The sequence below is a fragment of the Peromyscus californicus genome, unplaced genomic scaffold, assembly GCF_007827085.1.
Source record: "Peromyscus californicus insignis strain IS unplaced genomic scaffold, ASM782708v3 Scaffold_19__1_contigs__length_69161282, whole genome shotgun sequence".
NCBI lineage: Eukaryota > Metazoa > Chordata > Mammalia > Rodentia > Cricetidae > Peromyscus > Peromyscus californicus.
In genome coordinates, this window is record NW_026294491.1 from 2,648,314 (window position 1) to 2,669,510 (window position 21,197).

Here is a 21,197-nt window from a genome sequence, read left to right on the forward strand (position 1 = left end):
TCACCATGTCTATCCCAACATTAGCTAAGCATTAGCAGTTACTTGTAGGGGAGCTAAAGAAAGCTCCAAGGATGGATCTTTCTGAGTCATTATCCACGTTGAGGTCAGTTTTTATGTAATACAGCTGCATTTGAGTCACCCATGCTTATGCAAGTAACCCTTCACACATACTCTTGTAAGTGACCCTAATAGACTATTGATTCAGTATGCCAGATGTCTTGTGTGGAATATCTTGTTTGTTGTCCATGTCCTATCTACACTAACAGCTTTTTAAAATATATTTATATATCCCCAGGAAAAGTGAAGTGCTCACACAGTCTTGCTGCTGTGAGAACAAGTGTTACCACAAAGGTGGTAGAAAAAGGAATGAGAATGGGTCATCCCACACAGACCTGACTGACAGTCACTCACCGGTCACGCCCATGGTGGACACGGGGCCCACACGCTGACCCTCGTGGAGTCCATACAGGTTCATCTTGTATCTGCGCCCAGCCTCCAGGTCTCTCACCACGGCCTCCCTCTCCTGGCCCCCGACACGCACCACCTGGGGCCGCCCATCACTGTCCTTGTACTGGACGGTGAAGGAGTCAAAGTCTCCCTGGGGGACGGTCCAGGAGAGGCTCAGGGAGTCTGGGGAGGATCCTGTCACGGTCAGCTCTCCCAGGAGCGGCTCCTCGGGGGGCTCTGGGGCCTCTGTGCTGGGCTCTGTGGGGCTGGGGGTCTCTTCCTCTGTAGCTGAGAAGGAGACAGAGAGGTGAGCGGGGTCCCCAGCAGGCGTCCTCAAGTGAGGACAGAGTAGCCATAGTTACCAGGGGGTTCTGAGGTCAGTTCAGAACCTGGTGCCCTGCTCAGCTGACAGCTGGCCAACATGCCCAAGCTGCTATGTCCCAGCTGAGAGGACCTTGACAGCCACCAGCACAGCAAAGCCCTCTATGGCCCTGCTGCCTAGGGAGACCTGCCAGCCCCAGGGGAGGGCACATAGGCTGCCACAGTCTTAGTCACAGCAGGCCTGTGGTACTGAATAGTTCTTGGTCATTGATTCCCCAGTTACTAGTCACCAAAGAATAATAGGTTCCACTTCCTGATGGTCCCATCCTGGTTTTCCATGTCCACTCACCTGTCACCCCGACAACAGACACCGGGCCCACACGCTGGCCTCTGTGGATGCCATACAGGTTCATCTTGTACTTGTGGTCTGGCTCCAGGCCGGGGATGGTGACCTGGTCCTCGTGCCCTGGCACCCGCACCACCTTGGGCTGCCCATCCCCGTTCTTGTACTGGATCACGAATTGGTCAAACTGTCCCTCGGGGATGGTCCAGGAGAGGCTCAGGGAGTCAGGGGTGGCGTCTGTCACAGTCAGCTCGCCCAGGTGTGGCTTCTCTGGAGGAGGCTCAGAGGTCACAACAGGCACCGCTTGTGTGGTCACAGTTTCCTCCTCTGGATCTGAACAAACCCACAGGGACAGGTTAGGTCTTCCCTGTCCTTAGTTCCCATGTAAAGGACCATTTATCAAAAACAAAGCCTTGGTTGGGTGGTGGTGTTGCACACCTTTGATCTTAGTACTCGGGAGGTAGGGGCAGGCGGATCTCTGTGAGTTTGAGGTCAGCCTGGTCTACAGAGCGAGTTCCAGGACAGGCACCAAAGCTACACAGAGAAACCCTGTCTCAAACAAACAAACAAACAAACAAACCCAACAGCAATAACAAAGCCTTGACGGGTGTGGCATCACAGGCCTTTAAACCCAGCACTAGGCAGAAGCAGGTAGATCTCTGTGAGTTCCAGGCCAGTCAGGGCCACAAAGTGAGACCCTGTCTCAAAACATAATAATAACAATTAATAAAATAAAAGCCGGGTGATGGTGGCGGCGGCGGCGGTGCACGCCTTTAATCCCAGCACTCGGGAGGCAGAGCCAGGCGGATCTCTGTGAGTTCGAGGCCAGCCTGGTCTACAGAGCGAGATCCAGGACACGAATAAACCCTGTCTCGAAAAACAGACAAATAAACAAACAAATATATATATATATATATATATATATAATATGTGTGTGTAAATTAATAAAATAAAAATAAATTGAAAAAAATATTAAAGCCCTTGAGCTCAGAGTAACACGGGCCTCAGTGGCTCCACCGTACATTTCTGCTCTTTCCACGCTACCATTCCTAGCACCGCACCTAGACTCTCCCTCCATCTGCCAGCACCCACTTACTTCTCCCCTCCCTTCAGCGTTGGCCTCTTCACGGCCCCACATGGTCACTACGGGGACCTCCCTGGGATGGCTGTCCTTGCCATCTCCCTCCTCGCTAGGCTCCTGTCTTTGTTCCCAGTCTGTAAGTGGACCTACCCCAAGCCAGCTGCCTCTAGACTCAGAGTGTCCCAGACATTTGCTAGACCCCTCCTGGCTGCCTCACTCACCAGCCCAGGACCCCTGGGTGGGCCACCATGTCCCACTACCCAGCCCTCCCTGCCTCTAGGCTGCCTGCCTCCCTTCCTTCCTCCCTTCCTCCTTGTCTGGTTAGCCTTGCAGCCCAAGCTCTGCATATGCCCATCTTTTGATCTTGTACCTTCAGAACCCAGGCTTCCTGAGCTGCCCTCACCGTGTCTTAAGACCATCCTGTACTCTGAGGACATCTCACGAAATCCTCGGGTTCTTTCTGGACCATGCTCTTTCTAGCCTGCTGCTCTTTGAGCCAGTTTGGACTCGCTCTTTCTAAAGCTGTTGCCAAACTCATGCCCCTTAGACTTCAGGTCTCGGTGGTTCCCTGTGAGCAGGCTGGCTTAGGTGTCCCTTGCTGGGTCCTGCCTTGTCCCCAGGCTTCTCTATCACAAGCTCATGCTTGGTATGGCTATGAACCCATCATTCAGGAACCTGTTAATCTTCCAGGCTCAAGGTTCCCCAGTGGATGCAGTCTGCACCTGGATCTGGCACCTGTAACTTCGCTGATACACTGGAGGGGTGTACAGTTAAGGCTGCATCCCAGCACCCCACTCACTGTTTCCGTAGTGACAGAGCCTCGGTGAGGACTCATGAGGCAATAAGACTGCTGGGCCTCCCATTCCCATGGAGCGCCATCACCTTTGATGTGAGGAACTGTTCTATTTAAGCTGTGCCCTGGCCTCACCAGTCAGGACCACCCATCTCTCAGGGGACTATGCATTAAATGGTCGGTCCCCAGGGTCCTGGGGTGGGAGGAGGTAGACCCCTTAAGAGGGGTGACCTGGTGGAAGTTCCTCATGATGCTTAGGGTGTGCCCTTGAAGAGGCCAGTGAGGCTGAGAGCTTCCTCCTTCTCTCTGATCTGCTGTGATGAGCTATTTTAGGACAGGTTCTGAAGGAACAGGGCCAATCCACCAGACACCGAGCCAAAGCAAAACTCTTATCAGTTGATTATATCAGGCTCTTATCACCAGAGTGAGGTCAACACTGCATCTTGATATGAATGCAGACTAGGAGACTCTGGGTGGACCTACTGTACCCCGATCTGCTCTGTGGGAAGTCCCTGATGGCTAAGAGCAGATGCTTCCAGGAAGCTGGCTACAAGGGGATGATTTCTGAATCCAGGTCGGATGCATCCATGATGGACACAGGCCAACTCAATTCCCCAAATAGAGCCCATACAGATACGTTCTGTACCTGTGGTCCGGGCTCCAGGTCCCCCACAGTATTTCTCCTGGCCCCCCCACATGTACCACCAGGGCCACCCATCCCTATCAATAGTCAAAGTGTCAGTTCAGGAGAGGCTCAGGGAGTCTGCGGAGGATCTGTCATTACAGGATCCTCCGGGAGTGGCTCCTCTGGGGGTTCTGAGCCTCTGTGCGGGAATTCTTCTCAGGGTCCTCTGACCTGGGAGAAGCATTGGGACCACACAGATGTTAAGGACACACAGCAGACGCTGGGGACTCATGTGGCCTCACAGTGGCCATCTGGTGACTGGAGACTGGAGAGGACTGAGCCAGGCCTGCTGTCCTGATAGTCAGGCTGCCCCGTCACACACCTTCAGAAGGCAACTAGGCCATGTGTGTCAGGAGCCAAAATAGTGCTCATTTCCTTTGACCCAATAATCCCATTTCTGGGCATTTGTCCTAAGAAAATTATTAAAAGCAGGAAAAAGTTACAGCATGGAAGAATTCATAATGAGATTATTCACGACAGCAAAATGTGTCAGGACCCAAATGACCCGTAACAGATGATTGGTTTTGTTACAGGGCTGTTACCAGAAAGCATCAAATAACCATTAAAATGATGATTAATACAAACTGTGTAGTCACAAGGTAAACGACTTCCGTCCAACTGGCACTCAAAAAAGTAAGAGCCAGCTCCACAGGAGCACTCCCCTGACTGCGGCTCCACAGGAGCACTCCCCTGACTGCAGCTCCACGGGAGCACTCACTCCTCTGACTGCAGCTCCATGGGAGCACTCACTCCCCTGACTGCAGCTCCATGGGAGCACTCACTCCCCTGACTGCAGCTCCACGGGAGCACTCACTCCCCTGACTGCGGCTCCACAGGAGCACTCCCCTGACTGTGGCTCCACAGGAGCACTCCCCTGACTGCAGCTCCACGGGAGCACTCACTCCCCTGACTGCAGCTCCACCAGAGCACTCCCTCCTCTGACTGCAGCTCCACGGGAGCACTCCTCTGACTGTGCTTTAAAGTACACTTCACTCAGAAAGCAGAAGAGGGGCTCACTTACACCATCAGCGTTTGGTTTGGTTTTGCTGATAGTGTGGGTGCTAGGCAGGGAACCCAGGGCTTCAACAGGACAGTCTAGAACTTACAGTTACTAATGGTGGTTATTGGGCCAAAGCTAGACCGAGCACTTTACTTTCTAGTGTTCAAGCTTTGTGCATGGCTGCCATGTTCCTCACACTCTACAAAAACACAGGCTTAAGAAGAAATGACTGACTCATAACACTAATACGTGAATGGGAGATGGGAATGGACAATGATGCAGATGGAAGGTGGGGCAAGGACATGGGGGACCAGGGATACAGAGGGGCAGGGCCCATGGGTCCCTCTCTGCACTCCGTACTTGCTGTGAGTTGAGAATTGCCCTTATGGGGAATGGCAGAAGGTAAAGAGGCTGGAGAGAGCCGTGGGTGAGGATTAGCATCTTAGCCCAGGCTGCGAACTCCCCAGTGGTTCCCTAGTCCCCACAACCCTGCAGTCAGCTGGACCCTTGTACAGAAACAAGACATGTCAGGTCAGGGAGACTGTGAGACAATGATCCCTCCACCTAGATGGTCACCAGGGCACAAGAGACCCACAAGCTGCCTCCTCTGTGGCTGAGTGGCTTGACCCGCCCCACGCAGTGTCCCTGAGGATGGGTCTGTCCACCTCTGGCTCACTCTTGAGAAGCCCTGGGAAGCCGTGAGACCAACACTCAGGGACCTGAGTGCACCTGTCCCCTTGCTGCTTAGGGACTGGCAAGTTTAATTTTCTCATAATTAGAAAGAACTTCGTTGCCAGGGTGACAGGGAAGACAGATGGGGTGCTGAGGAAGAGATTCTGCATTTTTCTGTGATTATAAAAGGAATGCGTGGAGGGGGGAAGAAATGCTTGCCATGTTGGAACATTCACACAATGCAGAACAGACTAAAACAGAAAAAAAGGCAATCCAACAATGTGCAGAACACTGCATTCCATCTCACAAAGCACACTGCCGTGGGCGCCGTGGGCGCCGTGGGCTGCGCTTCATCCTGTCCCCCTGCCCTGCCTGTTATTGACAACTGGTTGTGATTATCGCCCTGCGCGACTCTGGGCTCTGCTGCCCCCTTTTCTCTCCCTCATCTTGGTTTTTATTTTTTGAGGGAGGGAGGATTATTCGGGCCCACACTTTGAGGGGGTCTTGGTCCATCGTGGTGGGAAGGGCGGTGTGGTGGGACAGAGCAATCACATCATGGTGGTCAGGAAAGAGAGAGGTGGAATTCAGGCCAAGAGATAGGGCCAAGAAGATGTCCCCAATTAACTTCTTCCTCCACCAAAAATGCCCCTCCCCACCTCTCACCACCACCCAACAATGCCATACAGCACTACTCCATCAAGGGACTCAAATTGGTGTGTGTGTGTGTGTGTGTGTGTGTGTGTGTGTGTGTGTGTGTGTGCATGAGATCAAGCATGGCTGTTGTTCCATGGGCATGAACCACCTACTTGGACATGGCCTCTCCCTGGCCACCAATTTGTCTAGGCTGGCTGACCAGAGAGCCCTAGGGACCATCCTGCCTTTACCTCCCCAGCCCTGAGATTACGAGCATGTGCAATCCTGCCCAGCTCTTCTTATGTGAATCTTGGGGATCAGACTCGGGCCCTCTGCTTTCATGGCAAGGGCTTAACTCAGCCCATCTCTGTGTGTCTTTATTGAGACAGGATCTCACTCTGTAGACCAAGCTGGCCTCAAACTCACAGAGTTCCGCCTGGCTCTGCCTCCCAAGTCCTGGGATTAAAGGCGTGCGCCACCACCACACGGCCAGTTCTGTATTTTTCAATGGAATATTATGAAATTGTTTTAAATTTTTTCTTTTCAATTTTTTTTAAACTGGATGGTACTGACACGTGCTTTTAATCCCAGTACTCAGGAGGCAGAGGTAGGTGGATCTCTGAGTTCGAGGCCAGCCTGGTCTACTGAGTGAGTTCTAGGACAGCCAGGGCTACATACACAGAGAAACCCTGTTTTGAATCCCCCACAAAAAAGGGGCAGAAATTGAAGAAGGATGTGATGGCACACACCTCTAATCCCAGCACCTAGGAGTCAGAGGCCAGCTTGGTCCATGACAGCCAGGGCTACACAGAGAAACCCCGTTTCCAAAATTTTTTATTTTATTTTTTTAAAATTATGTATATATAATGTGTCTGTCTGTCTGTCTCTGACTCTCAGTGTGTGTACGTGTGTGCATATGAGGCCAGGGACATCAGATCCGGTAGTTGTGAGCTGCCTGACGTGGGCACTGGGAAAACCAACTGGGGTCGTCTGCAAGAGCGTCCTTAACTTCTGAACCATGTCTGCGGACGCATACTGACGTATCGTTGGACTATATATAGATGCTGCCTATGCTGTGCATCCACGCTAACTAGTGCACTGTTGAGTTGTTTATCTGTGTATAAGTGTGAATGTGGCTATAACAAAGACTCCTGCAATTAGGAAAAGAAAAACGGGAAAACACTAGAGGGTGGCGTGCTGTGTGTGGGATGTTCCACCTGCTGGAGGAAGGTCACGACAGAGTGAGGAAGAGGCTGCTGGTGAACAAAGACCAAGACTGCTCAGGAAGGATGTGGAAGGGGAACCAAATCTTAGCCTTGTGGGATTGGGAAGACAACAGAGGAGGTGACCACATACCCCCCGAGGAGGGAGACACACCCCTAAAGCCCCGGTTCACACTCACCGGTCACGCCCACGGTGGACACAGGGCCCACACGCTGACCCTCATGGAGTCCATACAGGTTCATCTTGTATCTGCGCCCAGCCTCCAGGTCTCTCACGACGGCCTCCCTCTCCTGGCCCCCGACACGCACCACCTGGGGCCGCCCATCACTGTCCTTGTACTGGACGGTGAAGGAGTCAAAGTCTCCCTGGGGGACGGTCCAGGAGAGGCTCAGGGAGTCTGGGGAGGATCCTGTCACGGTCAGCTCTCCCAGGAGCGGCTCCTCGGGGGGCTCTGGGGCCTCTGTGCTGGGCTCTGTGGGGCTGGGGGTCTCTTCCTCTGTAGCTGAGAAGGAGACAGAGAGGTGAGCGGGGTCCCCAGCAGGTGTCCTCAGGTCTTGAGAAGGAGGCAGAAGTCATAGCTACTTGGTGATCTGAGCTCAGTTTAAAAGCTTCCTGAGGACCAGTGGCCTTGGTCGGTTGATAGTTGGCCAACATGCCCAAGCTCCTGGATCAGCTGAGGGGATCTGGATGGCCACCAGCATGGCAGAGGTTTCTATGGCCCTACTGCCCAGGAGAACAGGCCAGTTTGTGGGCCAAGGCCTTCACCATGGCAGTTCAATGGTACTGGCCAACCCAGGGCCCTGGTCCCCACTCACATCACCAAGGAGCTGAGGATCACCTCCCCTTGAGTTCTACCTGAGATCTGTACTGTTCATTTACCTGTCACCCCGACAACAGACACAGGGCCCACACGCTGGCCACTGTGGATGCCATACAGGTTCATCTTGTACTTGTGGTCTGACTCCAGGCCGGGGATGGTGACCTGGTCCTCATGTCCTGGCACCCGCACCACCTTGGGCTGCCCATCCCCGTTCCTGTACTGGACCAGGAAATGGTCAAACTGTCCCTCAGGGACTGTCCAGGAGAGGCTCAGGGAGTCAGGAGTGGTGTCTGTCACAGTCAGCTCCCCCAGGCGGGGCTTCAGGGGAGGGGCATCAGTAGATTCTTCTTTAGGGTCTGGAAAGAAGTAAAACAGAATCTTAGCTGTTTTGGGAAGGAGTTCCCAAATTCTAGCTCCCTGGTGTGTGCATCAGGAGGCTGTATCTAGGCCTGGTCACGCTTTCTTCCAGTTTGTAACCACCAAAGCCTTTCAGTGGTCTCCCTGGGGCTCTCAGACAGGTCGGGCTACCTTGTGTATGTTGTATACCCACACTTCCTTTAAGTATTTGTGTGTGTGTGTGTGTGTGTGTGTGTGTGTGTGTGTGTGTGTGTGTGTGTGTGTTTAAAGACTAGGTTGCCTATGACCCAGGTTGGTCTTGAGTTGAATAGATACAGGAGAATGAATTTAGCTCCTGACCCTCCTGCCTCAGTTTCCTTCCAAGGTTTCAGGTGTGTGTACAGGTCTGGCCAGATTCAAGGCTTCTTTGGGGATGTAAAAAAATGTCCTGAACTTAGACTGTGGCGGTTCCTGCAAGGTCAGTGTGCTGAGTGTTAGGTGGTACACCTCACACAGGTGAAGGTCACGACACCTAAGCTACGTTAAAATATAGCTGCAGCCGGGCGGTGGTGGCGCACGCCTTTAATTCCAGCACTCGGGAGGCAGAGGCAGGCGGATCTCTGTGAGTTCGAGGCCAGCCTGGTCTCCAAAGCGAGTTCCAGGAAAGGCACAAAGCTACACAGAGAAACCCTGTCTCGAAAAACCAAAAAAAAAACAAAAAAAACAAAAAATATAGCTGCTGATGAGGGGAGGCTGGGAGAGGGGCGGGACACCCGTGGGCTGCAGGCCAGCGAGCACCCGATTGAAGCGGTCAGCGATACGTGGGCCTCGTTATATCCCCTCTCCCATATCCTCTGGGACTTAAAAAACACCTTTTTTATTAGATTTATTCATTTTATGTGTCAGTGTTTTGCCTGCAAGTACGTCTGTGCACACGTGTGTGCTTGGTGCCCTCGGAGGCCAGAAGAGGATGCCAGAGCCCCTGGAGCTCCAGATGTTTGTAACTGTGACTGGAGTTACAGATGTGAATCACCATGTGGGTGCTGAGAACTCAACCTGGATCCTCTGCAAGAGCAACAGTTACTCCAAACCACTGAGCCATCTCTTTAAGCCCCAACATTTGGAAATCTCTTAAACAGTTATGTGTGGACAAGATTGGCTGGTATTTCACGGAATTTGTCCCAATCCCAGAGTTCTCTCTAGAGAACTGGGGAAGAAAGCAGAGAACCTAAAATATGCTTCAGGGGTCTCAAGCCCCAGAGGCCTCCTCCGGGCCTCCTCCCTCATCTTAAACGGGCAGTCCCTGCCCCAGATCCCATTTGACCTGAGTCATTGAAGGTCAGGGACAGGTTAGAGGCTGAGGAATTTTGGGGTCCTGCGTCTCTGCTGCAGGCAATAGTGAGGGATCTACTTGCCTGAGAAGTAGAGGACTCTTTACCCACACTCACCGGTCACGCCCACGGTGGACACAGGGCCCACACGCTGACCCTCGTGGAGTCCATACAGGTTCATCTTGTATCTGCGCCCAGCCTCCAGGTCTCTCACGACGGCCTCCCTCTCCTGGCCCCCGACACGCACCACCTGGGGCCGCCCGTCACTGTCCTTGTACTGGACGGTGAAGGAGTCAAAGTCTCCCTGGGGGACGGTCCAGGAGAGGCTCAGGGAGTCTGGGGAGGATCCTGTCACGGTCAGCTCTCCCAGGAGCGGCTCCTCGGGGGGCTCTGGGGCCTCTGTGCTGGGCTCTGTGGGGCTGGGGGTCTCTTCCTCTGTAGCTGAGAAGGAGATAGAGAGGTGAGGGGGTCCCCAGCAGGTGTCCTTGGCTTTTGAGGAGAAGCTATGGCTACCAGAGAGGTCCCAATGTCAGTTCAGAGACGCCCGCTCCCTCTTGGGTCTGGTGTCCCTGTTCAGCTGACCAACATGCTCAAGCTTGTAGGGTGGCCTGATGCAACCTGAGCAGCTACCAGCACAGCAATATCTTCTGTGGAACCCCTGGTCCAGGGAGACCGCCAGCCACAGGAGGGACGCACAGGCTACAGCCTCAGCCAGAGCCAGCCTGGATACTGACCAGTTCTGGGCCACCAATCACTATCCACAAATCCATCCCAGCTCACCTAACCTGAAGGTCACCTCCCCATGGGTCCCACCCTGGTCTCCCATGTCCACTCACCTGTCACCCCGACAACAGACACTGGACCCACACGCTGGCCACTGTGGATGCCATACAGGTTCATCTTGTACTTGTGGTCTGGCTCCAGGCCAGAGATGGTGGCCTGGTCCTCATGTCCTGGCACCCGCACCACCTTGGGCTGCCCATCCCCGTTCCTGTACTGGATCAGGAAGTGGTCAAACTGTCCCTCGGGGACGGTCCAGGAGAGGCTCAGGGAGTCAGGGGTGGTGTCTGTCACAGTCAGCTCCCCCAGGTGTGGCTTGGGAGTCATGGTGGGTGGTTCTGTGGGCTCCTCTTCCTCCCACGGCCCTGAACATGGAGACAGGGGGATGACCGTGGGAACTCCGTCAGCTCTGGACCTTTGCAGCTGCTTAGAAGGTCAGAGTTAGTCTCTCACTTACCCGTCAGGGCCTCAATTTGAGCTGGGCCCACACGCTGCCCATCATGGAAACCATACAGGGTTACCAGGTATCTGTGGTCAGATTCCAGGCCGGTAAGGGTGATGTCACTCTGGTCACCCTCTGTACTGACCACTTTGAGCTGTCCATCTCTGTCGGTGTACTGGACCTCGAAGGAGTTAAATTCTCCCTCAGTCACCACCCAGGAGAGGCGCAGGCTGTGAGGCGTGGCCTCCTCCACTCTCAGCTCCCCGAGGTGGGGTGCAACTGTGGGAGTTGAGGTTGTGGGGACCTCTGTCCAATCCTCTGTTGTTTCTCTGGCGCCTGGTTCAGAGAGACGGGAGAGAAGGTGACTGCCCTGTTACTGGACTCATCCGTTGAAGGGAGGGAGGAGGAAGGGGAATGGGAAGGGAGAAAGCCAGAGGAAGCAGGGTTGGCAGAAGCATTTGAAGTGCCAAACACCAAGGAGAAGACGTTGCATTTTGCATGAGTCTAAAATGAGATGCAGAGAGACAAAGCCCAGAGGCCAGGAAGCATTCCAGTGGCTGCCAGGGCCTGGCGAACGGAGTGCAAGCAGGACCTTGTGACCTCCCGGCAGGAGTGAAGCCACCCTAATGAGACCTGTGCCCCTCCCGTGGGTCATCAGACCGTCAAAACAAACCCCACCCTGCCCCACGTTAAATTGCCCAGGAATCCCACGCTGGGAGAGGGAAAAGGTTAAAGGTTGGTGCCAGCCAGAGGGGGAGCATGTCTCCTGGAATGAGATTTCACACAACTATGACAGCTCATCAGTCCAGGAGGCTGGACCACCTCTTGACTGGGCCTGCTTAGCTATATGTACACCTCTGGCCGTCCACTTAAACCTGAACCTCACGTCAAGACCCCAAAGATGGATTTGAGGGGTTCACTGGGCCTCTTTGCTCCTCTTTCCAACATGGCCACATTGGATAAATCTCTTTTTCTGTTTTTCTTTGTGACTTGTCTGTTTGCTTGGCCTACGGGGGGCAGGTGTCCAGGCCCCTAACAGATGGAGGTACAGGGCTGAGGGGACTGCCTTGCACCTCCCTGTGAGGACTGTTTTGTGACTTATACATGTGCCAAAGCCCATTGGCACTGTGTGTAAATTGTGACTCAGTAGAGCTGCTCAACCCCCCCAGAAGAAGGGCACCGAGGAAACGGGACCTCTTGGGTGGACTGTCACACTCACCAGTAACAGCGATGGCAGAAAGGGAACCCACACGCTTGCTTTCTCGGAGCCCATAGAGTAGAAGCTTGTACCTGCGGCCTGGGTCTAGGCCAGAGACCCTGACCTCTCTATGGCTGCCCTCCACGGGCACCACCTGGGACTGCCCATCCCTGTCTTTGTACTGGATGACGAAGGAGTCAAACTGGCCCTCGGAGACTGTCCAGGAGAGGTCCACGGAGTCTGGGGTCACACTAGTCACCCGCAGTTCCTCTCCCAGCCGAGGTTTTGACGGAGACTTTACTCCAGTGTGGTCCACAGTACTCATGGGCTCTGAGAGGGAGACACAGGCAAGAAATAGGTCAGCTGGTCATGGGCTGCGGGCTGTGACCTTGAAGGGCAGGGCAGGGAGAGGAGGGCTTGTTGCCACAAGTGATAGCCTGCTCTCCACTCACCTGTGGTGCCCTCTGTGGTGAGGGGGCCGAAGCGCTTCTTCCCCTGGAGCCCATAGAGGAGGAATCTGTACTTGCGGCCCGCGTCCAGGGCTGTGATGGTGGCCGAGCGCTCTTGGCCCTTTACCGGCACCACCTGGGGCCCACCCTTGTCCTTGAACTGGACCAAGAAAGAGTCAAAGTGGCCCTCGGGAACCGTCCAGGACAGGCGCAGGGAATCCGTCGTGGGATCCGTCACCCACAGCTCCCCAAGGCGGGGAAGGGCCCCTGGGCTGGCGTCATCTCGGGCGGCTGACACAAAGAAAGATTCTTGTATTTATTTTTTCCAAAACGATTCTTGACCACCTCCCACCAGGGCTGGAAAAATCCAGAGTGGCCCAAGTGGTCAGTGCCTCCCTAGATATTTCCATCACCCTCTCTCTCCCCAGAGCCTCCCCCACTCGACTCTTGTGGGGATGAGTCTTCTGTCTTGAGTCACCTCCGCATGGACACCCTAATTTCCTCCTCGTTTTTTCCTTCTCTCTGGCGAGGCTCTTTCCATCACTTAGAGACTTCCCTTTCCACAGGGCACAGCTTACCCAGAAACCCCAGCTGAGAGACCTGACTGGCGCCCTGGGGAATTCCTAGGGGTCAGAGGCTCTCTGTGGGAGACAGGCAAGTGGGGGAGGTGGGATGCTGTGGGGGGCCAGTGTGGCCCAGCCTCCCAGCCCAGCTCATCTGGCTCACAACACCCACTCCACAGGGCTTGGAGGAGGCATGGGCATGCACGGTTACGTGTTGTGGGGACTTGTGTTGGGAGTAACACACACAAGAAAACTCAGAGAAGGGATCCCGTGACTGCCAAAGGAGCCATCCAACTTGGGAAGGCGCTGGCCCACCGCCCTCCTGGACAACAAAACCACTGACGGAATTGTTATTGCAAGAGACTTCTGGCAACGGGGAGCCCCAAGGGGCAGAGGACGGCCTGGACCAAACCCCGAGAAAGGGTCCAGCTGGGTAGGGTTTCTCTGGTGTCCATTTTCCCAGGCTCCGGGAAGTCAAGAGAGGAAGGTGAGCCTCTGCTAGAAGTGGATGTGGGGGTAGAGGGATTAGCCAGAGACAAGCCAAACTCTCAGGCTGTGACCGTGCCACCTGGCCCAGATGGCAGGAGGGGCTCCTGGCCACCTTCACTCCTCTCCAGGAGGCCCCAGGCCCCCACAGCCCATCCTCTGGTGAAGGCCCAGCATGCAGAACAAATGAAGGGAACGTGCCCTGTTGGGTCCCTGCCTGATTTGGACTGGGATGGGCAAACAGCAAAGGTGGCCAGCGAGAAGTTCAAACACTACGGAGAAGGCTGGGGCCTCAGGTGGAGGTCAAGCTGAGTCTCACGCAGTCCTCACCTGTCTTCGCCTCCACGGAGACCTGACTGCGTCGTCTCCCATCCTGGACCCCGAAGAGCAGGAACTTGTACTTGCGGGAGGGCACCAGGCCCGGGATGGTGACCTCCCGCTGGTCTGCTGCCACAGGCACCACCTGGGGCTGGCCATCCCTGTCCTTGTACTGGACCATGAAGGAGTCGAATTCACCCTCGGGGACAGTCCACGAGAGGCCCACGGAGTCTTGGGTCACGTCTGTCACTGTCAGCTCCCCCAAGCGTGGCTCCAGGGGCAGCTTGGAGGTCTCAGTGGTTGGAGCTGGTGCTGGTGGAAGCAGAACATGGCTGAGCTCCTGGAAGGAGACCTGGCTCTGCCTGCCTTGGGGGCTAACAGTGAAGTGAGGAAGAGTTTCCTCTTTATCTTCAGTGGCCTGGGACAGCCTGGTCAGCCATGACCAACACGGTGTCAGCTGCGTTTGTGGCTCTCACGGATAGAAAGACATGCTTTCACACGGCCTTAGTTATTCGGGAACGTCAAAGCATTGTTTGTGCTCATCACCACTGAGTGAGCTGACAAAGAGGCCCATTGCCAAGTCATAAATCAGAGAGTAAAATGTGTGATAACGGTGCATTAGTATCCGCAAGATGGCCCCACGGATCCCAGACCTGAGGATGCTCAAGCCCCTCATATAAGATGGCGGTCTCTGCATATCCTTAAAACTTCAAATCATCTCCAATAACTTACTATCCTAAAGCAATGTACACGCTATGCAGATGGTTGCTAACTGTATGGTTTATGACAAGTAAAAGGGCTGTCCCCATTCAGTACAGACACACGTGTGTGCAGGTGAGTATGCACGCGGAGTGCATGTTCATGTGTGTAAGTGAACATGTATGTGTGTGAGCATGCGTGTGTGCACACAGATGTAGAGCCCTTTTGTGCTGTTCGTCAGTAGCCGTCCATCTCATTTTCTCCTGAGACGCAGCCCCTCGCTGGGCTCTGGAGCTGATCAGGCAAGGCTGGCCGGCCAGTGAGTCCCAAAGACTCCCCTATCTCTGCCTCCCCAGTGCTGGGGTCGCAAGGGCTCTCCACCACACCCAGCATCTTCCACGGCTCCTGGGGATCTGAACCCGGGTCCTCATGCTTGTACGACTGCCTACGGAGCTATCGCCACAGTCTGAGGAGGGACTTTTTCAAGATTTTTTTCTGGGTCTGGTGAGATGGCTCAGTGGGTAGAGGCATTGCCCCTGAATCTGACTTCAACTCCTAGGACCCACACGGCAGACGGAAAAACTGACTTCCAACAGGTTGTTCTTTGACCTTCAGTCATGCTGAGATATGTGAGCATCTGCACACACGCACATGCACACGCACGCACATGCACACACACACACACATGCACAAATGACTGTAAAAATATACATTTTTTGAGCCAGGCAGTGGTGTCCCACGCCTTTAATCCCAGCACTCGGGAGGCAGAGCCAGGCGGATCTCTGTGAGTTCCAGGCCAGCCTCATCTACAGAGTGAGATCCAGGAAAGGTGCAAAGCTACACAGGGAAACCCTGTCTTGAAAAACCAAATATATATGCATATTCTGTCTACAGCAGCATGGGAAACATCTGTAGATATGGAATGCTGATTATATCAGGGTAATCAGTGTCCTTCAGGATCATATGAATTCTCTTTTCTAGATGCTGATGCAGTGTTCTGAGAGAGAGAATAGGGGCTCCCCCAGACTGTGGTCCCTGAGTCACAGTGAGCGTATGTCCAGGAAAGGAAGAGGGGGCCAGGAGCTCAGGGAGGTGTGTCTCCCGGAGAGGTGAAGTTGGAGTGAACCGGAAGGGATGTGACTTGGACGGGCACCCGGGACCCCTGAGGAGTTCTGAGATGTGTGTGCTGAACTTCAGTGAAGAAGGGGTGGTGGTGGCTGTGCTCACGTCACAGTAGGGTTGTAGAGAGAAGGGAAGGGAAACGAAACAGCTGTGAAGACAAGAGGAGTGAGGGGAGGGAGAGGCGAGGGGGAGAGGGACGGAGGCCAAACGGGAGGCAGGGTCAGGGTTGGAGTGCAGATTAGGAAGCCACCGAGGGTCAGGGTGGGGTTCCAGCCTTGGGGAGAAGCCAAAGGTTTGGGGACTGGACTCCGATGTCTGTGAGTCTGGAAAGAGGCCTGTAGGTCACTGACACAGAGACTGAGGGGTGAGGGATGGTAGTCCCAGGCAAGGCTGGGACAAGGGTCTTCAGGAAGGACTGTGGGGAACCAGGGATGGGTACTGGCTAGCTCCCTCGCTCACCTGTCATTGCCAACACCGAGAGGGGGCCCACACGCCTGCTGCCATGTAGCCCATAGACGTTCATCTTGTATTTTCTCGCAGGCTCCAAGTCAAGAATGGTGACCTTGCGCTGGTCTGCCCCCACAGGCACCTCCTGGGGCTGCCCAGCCCTGTCCTTGTACTGGACCATGAAGGAATCAAACTGCCCCTCAGGGACCATCCATGAGAGGCTCACAGAATCAGGGGTTACACCAGTCACTGTCAACTCCTGCAGGCGTGGTTCAAGCGGGGGCTCGATGGCTGGAGGGGTCTCTTCTGGTTGTGAGTCTGAGACAGAAAAGGCCAAGTCTGCTAGGAAACAGTCCTAGGAATGTTACACAAAAAACCGCACCCAAAAAAAAAAAAAAAAAATTTAAAAAGCCGGGCGGTGGTGGCGCACGCCTTTAATCCCAGCACTCGGGAGGCAGAGGCAGGCGGATCTCTGTGAGTTCGAGGCCAGCCTGGACTACCAAGTGAGTTCCAGGAAAGGCGCAAAGCTACACAGAGAAAGCCTGTCTCGAAAAACCAAAAAAAAAAAAAAAAAACCGCACCCATCAGGAACACCCATCTATCAAGAAGATTCACTGGCAGTCTGGTGAATCTGGCACCAGCAGTATGACTCAGCAGGTAAAGGCACTTTTGAGCAAGGCGGATAACCCAAGTTCCATCCCAGAACCCAGGTAAGGGTGTAAGGAGAGAACCAGACCCACAGAGTTGTCCTCTGATCTCTGTACATGCACCATGACACACACTCATCAGATACAACAGCAGCAACATACATACATGTATGGTTTCACCAAATCCTTGCCAGCTGTCTGGCTGGGCTTACTGGGAAAAGGTGTCATGAAGCTGGTGGTGGCCCTAGTCCTTGGTGCCCTGCCCTGTCTAGGCCTTCCCGAGCATACAAGGTACCAGGACTGCTCAGCAGCTAGACAGCCCCTGGTCATGGAACATGGGACTCAGCAGTAAGAGGGAACAGGACCAGATCCCAGCCACACTCACCGGTCACGCCCACGGTGGACACAGGGCCCACACGCTGACCCTCATGGAGTCCATACAGGTTCATCTTGTATCTGCGTCCAGCCTCCAGGTCTCTCACGACGGCCTCCCTCTCCTGGCCCCCGACACGCACCACCTGGGGCCGCCCGTCACTGTCCTTGTACTGGACGGTGAAGGAGTCAAAGTCTCCCTGGGGGACGGTCCAGGAGAGGCTCAGGGAGTCTGGGGAGGATCCTGTCACGGTCAGCTCTCCCAGGAGCGGCTCCTCGGGGGGCTCTGGGGCCTCTGTGCTGGGCTCTGTGGGGCTGGGGGTCTCTTCCTCTGCAGCTGAGAAGGAGACAGAGAGGTGAGGGGGGTCCCCAGCAGGTGTCCTTGGCTTTTGAGGAGAAGCTATGGCTACCAGAGAGGTCCCAATGTCAGTTCAGAGACACCCGGCCCCTCTTGGGTCTGGTGTCCCTGTTCAGCTGACCAACATGCTCAAGCTTGTAGGGTGGCCTGATGCAACCTGAGCAGCTACCAGCACAGCAACATCTTCTGTGGAACCCCTGGTCCAGGGAGACCGCCAGCCACAGGAGGGACGCACAGGCTACAGCCTCAGCCAGAGCCAGCCTGGATACTGACCAGTTCTGGGCCACCAATCACTATCCACAAATCCATCCCAGCTCACCTAACCTGAAGGTCACCTCCCCATGGGTCCCACCCTGGTCTCCCATGTCCACTCACCTGTCACCCCGACAACAGACACTGGACCCACACGCTGGCCACTGTGGATGCCATACAAATTCATCTTATACTTGTGGTCTGGCTCCAGCCCAGAGATGGTGACCTGGTCCTCATGTCCTGGCACCCGCACCACCTTGGGCTGCCCATCCCCGTTCCTGTACTGGATCAGGAAATGGTCAAACTGTCCCTGGGGGACGGTCCAGGAGAGGCTCAGGGAGTCAGGGGTGGCATCTGTTACAGTCATGTCTCCCAGGAGTGGCTTCTCGAGGGGCTCTGGGGCCTCTGTGCCGGGCTCTGGGGGGCTGGAGGGCTGGTCCACAATGTGTGGTGGGGCTGAGGAAAGAGATCAGGATCACGGGCATTAACAGTGACTGGCCAATCGATGGGGATACCAAAGCACATCAGCATGCATGTTCCTCCACTGAGGGCTTAGGGCTCCTGTGGCCTTGGCATTCAGCACCCTTCTGAGGCAGCCTGCTCCCTCCCTACACCAGACCCTCCAGTCTCTGAGGAACCCATTGCTGAGGCAGGGCCACTGCCTAGAATGCAAAAAAGGGGGGATCAGGTAGGTGGCCTGGCAGGAGTCCTGCTCCTCCCGGATGGCTTGGGATGTACAACTCTTAGGGTCCCACCCAGGGTCCCCACCTCTGTCCCCTGCAGTAGGTCTCTGCAAGGTTCCCTGAGAGACTGAGACCCTGGGGGCACACGAAGAACAGGTTGCAGAGGGAGCAGACTAGAGGCAAACAGTGACAATGGTGTCATGTGGGGTGGTCGGGAGCAAAAAGAGGGTGCTGGGGAGGCAGAGGTGACTCTGCTTCAGCAGATTTTGCACACAGGTGTTCTGAGCCGGAGTCAACTATAGCTCTTATTTATTTATTCACTTTTAGGCAAGGTCTTCCTGTGCAGCCAGCCCAGTCCATCTTGGGACTCAACAGTCCTCCTGCCTCAGCCTTCAAGGTGCTGTGATGACAAGTGTGTCTCACTATACCTTGCTTGAACTTGCATGTACTAACTGCGTTTATGGAGTGTCACCATCAAGACCCTCACTTGACAGAAAGGAAGCTGGGGACCGTGAGATTGAGTGACTGACCAAAGGTTCTGTGGACATTGATTTATGAAGCCAAAAGTGAGGGACAGGCAGCTGCCTCCAAAGCCCATGCTCCCTATTAGCGTATCACCAGCGGAAGACAGCAGTGCTGGATGGGAGGGGCTGGGGACCTGGAGGAACAGGATAGACTTGGAGCCAGCCTGACTAGGAGTTGGGGAGTGGAGGCTAAAAGGAGTCCTTTCACGTGGAAAGAGGCTGGAGCAGCATGGCACCCTGGTCCCCTGGGTCTGCCGCCCTTGCACAGAGCAGCCATGTGGTGAAGGCGCAGGGGTGGATGGCAGCAGCCCAGTAATGACAGCCAGGAACTGAGTCAGGCCCCAAAGGAGTCCAGTAGAAGCTGCTGTGAACTGCGGCCGAAGGAGAGGGTGTCTGGGAAGGGTGTGGAGTAAGTACAAGAGGGTCTGGCTATTCAGGATGGGGAAAATGAACTTGGAAGCAGTGTGAGGAGCTGGAGTCTGGGCAAGGAGTCCCGGGGACGCGGGGACAGACAGCTGGGGAGGAACAAGGCCGAGGCCTCGGCAGAAGTGGAAGGTGGAGCTGGGGCAGGCCCTGCTGGAGGCCTGTGGCCAGCAGTGAAGGGGGACGTGTGGGTTTCTGACTCACCCGTTTTGGCCACTACAGACACGGGCCCCACACGCTGCCTGCCACGGAGCCCATAGAGGTTCATCTTATACTTCCTGTTGGACTCCAGGCCAGGGACAGTGACCTCATTCTCATCCCCCGCAACGGGCACAGTCTGGGGCTGCCCCTGCACATCCTTGTACTGGATCACAAAGGAGTCAAAGGGGCCCTGGGCCACAGTCCAGGACAGGCGCAGGGAGTCTGGGGTCACACCAGTCACTGTCAATTCCCCCAGGAGGGGCTTCTCAGAGGACTCCTCTTCCCTCTCCGGGGCTGTAAGCAAGAAGAATGAGCCAGGTGCAGAACCAGCATCCTGGGACCAGGGTTCAGATTTGGACCTGGGGTCACCACTGTGTTAGTGTGAGTGCTAAAACCCTGGGAAGTTGGGCACAGCCAGAGTATGACACACCTCCTGGGCTTTAGGGAGCGTGTTGAATGGGATGGAAGGGGCCTAGCCGTGCAGGGGAAGCTGGCTGCCCCTCAGCCTGGGAGCCGGGCCAGGGTGTTGGGATCAGCCATTTGGAGGCTCATCTGGTTCCTGGCTGAGGGTAAGTGTGTAGAAAGCAAGAAGAGGGTACATGAGCTTAGGTGGCAGCCACTCACCAGTAGTGCCATCAGCAGTGAGGGGCCCGTACCGCTTCTTATTGGCAATCCCAAACAGGGTGAATCTGTACTTGTGGTCGGGGTCCAGAGGGGAGAGCACCACTGAGCGCTCAGGCCCCTCCACTGGTACCACAAGGGGCCGGCCGTCCTTGTCTCTGTACTGGACCATGAAGGAGTCAAACTGGCCCTCAGGGACAGTCCAGGAGAGGTGCAGTGAGTCCGGGGTAGGGTCTGTTACCCACAACTCTCCCAGGCGGGGTGGAGATCCTGGGTCGGGGTCACTCCGAGGCACTAGGAAGAGGGAGTAGAGACAGGGGCATCACAAGAGAAAGGAAGTCCCATGCAGCCTGCTCTCTGTCGACCGAGCGAGCAGGGCTGAAACCCAGCCAGCACTCTGCTCTGCCGGGCTGTGAGCTCTATCCTGGGGCTGCTCCCCATTGCAGGAAGGGGTGACGTCTTCTAGACAGCCTAATGCCCTGCAGTGTTGCACTGACTATTCCCAGCCAAGGGGAAGAGGCTCCAGAAGGGGAGGGGGAGCCCAGCTAGCCCTTTCCACATCTGTGCAGCCAGGGAAATCTCCGAGGCAGCCTCCATGCTTCCAACTCAATGTCTGGCTGGTTTCTCCTTCAAGAGAGAAGAACATCCAGGGAAGAACATCAGTGTGGAAGAGCACCCACCCACCTGCTGCTGTCTGCTACGCCTCTGCCCCTCGCTGTTCCCACTCTCTGAGTGCCGGCCTCTCCATCTCCCCTTTCTGCACTCTGTTCCTAGAGGATTCCAGAAATGTCTGTACCCCATCAAATCCAGCTGTGCCCTCCCCCAGGCAGCTCCTGGTGACCTGGCCATTGCTAAGTCCTGTGGGTGCTGGAGAGCCCTAACTCACTCCTGTGGACTCTGACTGCCCGCACCCTCCTCCCAGTACC

General features: G+C 55.1%; 1 protein-coding gene across 2 annotated transcripts in view; it reads right to left on the reverse strand.

The window, feature by feature from the left end:
* Tnxb (tenascin XB) overlaps positions 1-21,197 on the reverse strand; it is a 61,452-nt gene that overhangs the window by 17,726 nt on the left and 22,529 nt on the right. For both annotated transcript variants that reach the window (XM_052744249.1, XM_052744248.1), the window contains exons 10-24: positions 20,275-20,565; positions 19,654-19,944; positions 17,943-18,275; positions 17,223-17,546; positions 16,203-16,508; positions 13,935-14,234; positions 12,559-12,846; positions 12,128-12,436; positions 10,924-11,244; positions 10,523-10,831; positions 9,804-10,127; positions 8,079-8,375; positions 7,378-7,701; positions 1,118-1,444; positions 412-735 (exon numbers count right to left, since the gene is read on the reverse strand). In XM_052744249.1, coding sequence (XP_052600209.1) covers positions 412-735; positions 1,118-1,444; positions 7,378-7,701; positions 8,079-8,375; positions 9,804-10,127; positions 10,523-10,831; positions 10,924-11,244; positions 12,128-12,436; positions 12,559-12,846; positions 13,935-14,234; positions 16,203-16,508; positions 17,223-17,546; positions 17,943-18,275; positions 19,654-19,944; positions 20,275-20,565 — 4,668 coding nt within the window. The remainder of the gene's footprint in view (positions 1-411; positions 736-1,117; positions 1,445-7,377; positions 7,702-8,078; positions 8,376-9,803; positions 10,128-10,522; positions 10,832-10,923; positions 11,245-12,127; positions 12,437-12,558; positions 12,847-13,934; positions 14,235-16,202; positions 16,509-17,222; positions 17,547-17,942; positions 18,276-19,653; positions 19,945-20,274; positions 20,566-21,197) is intronic.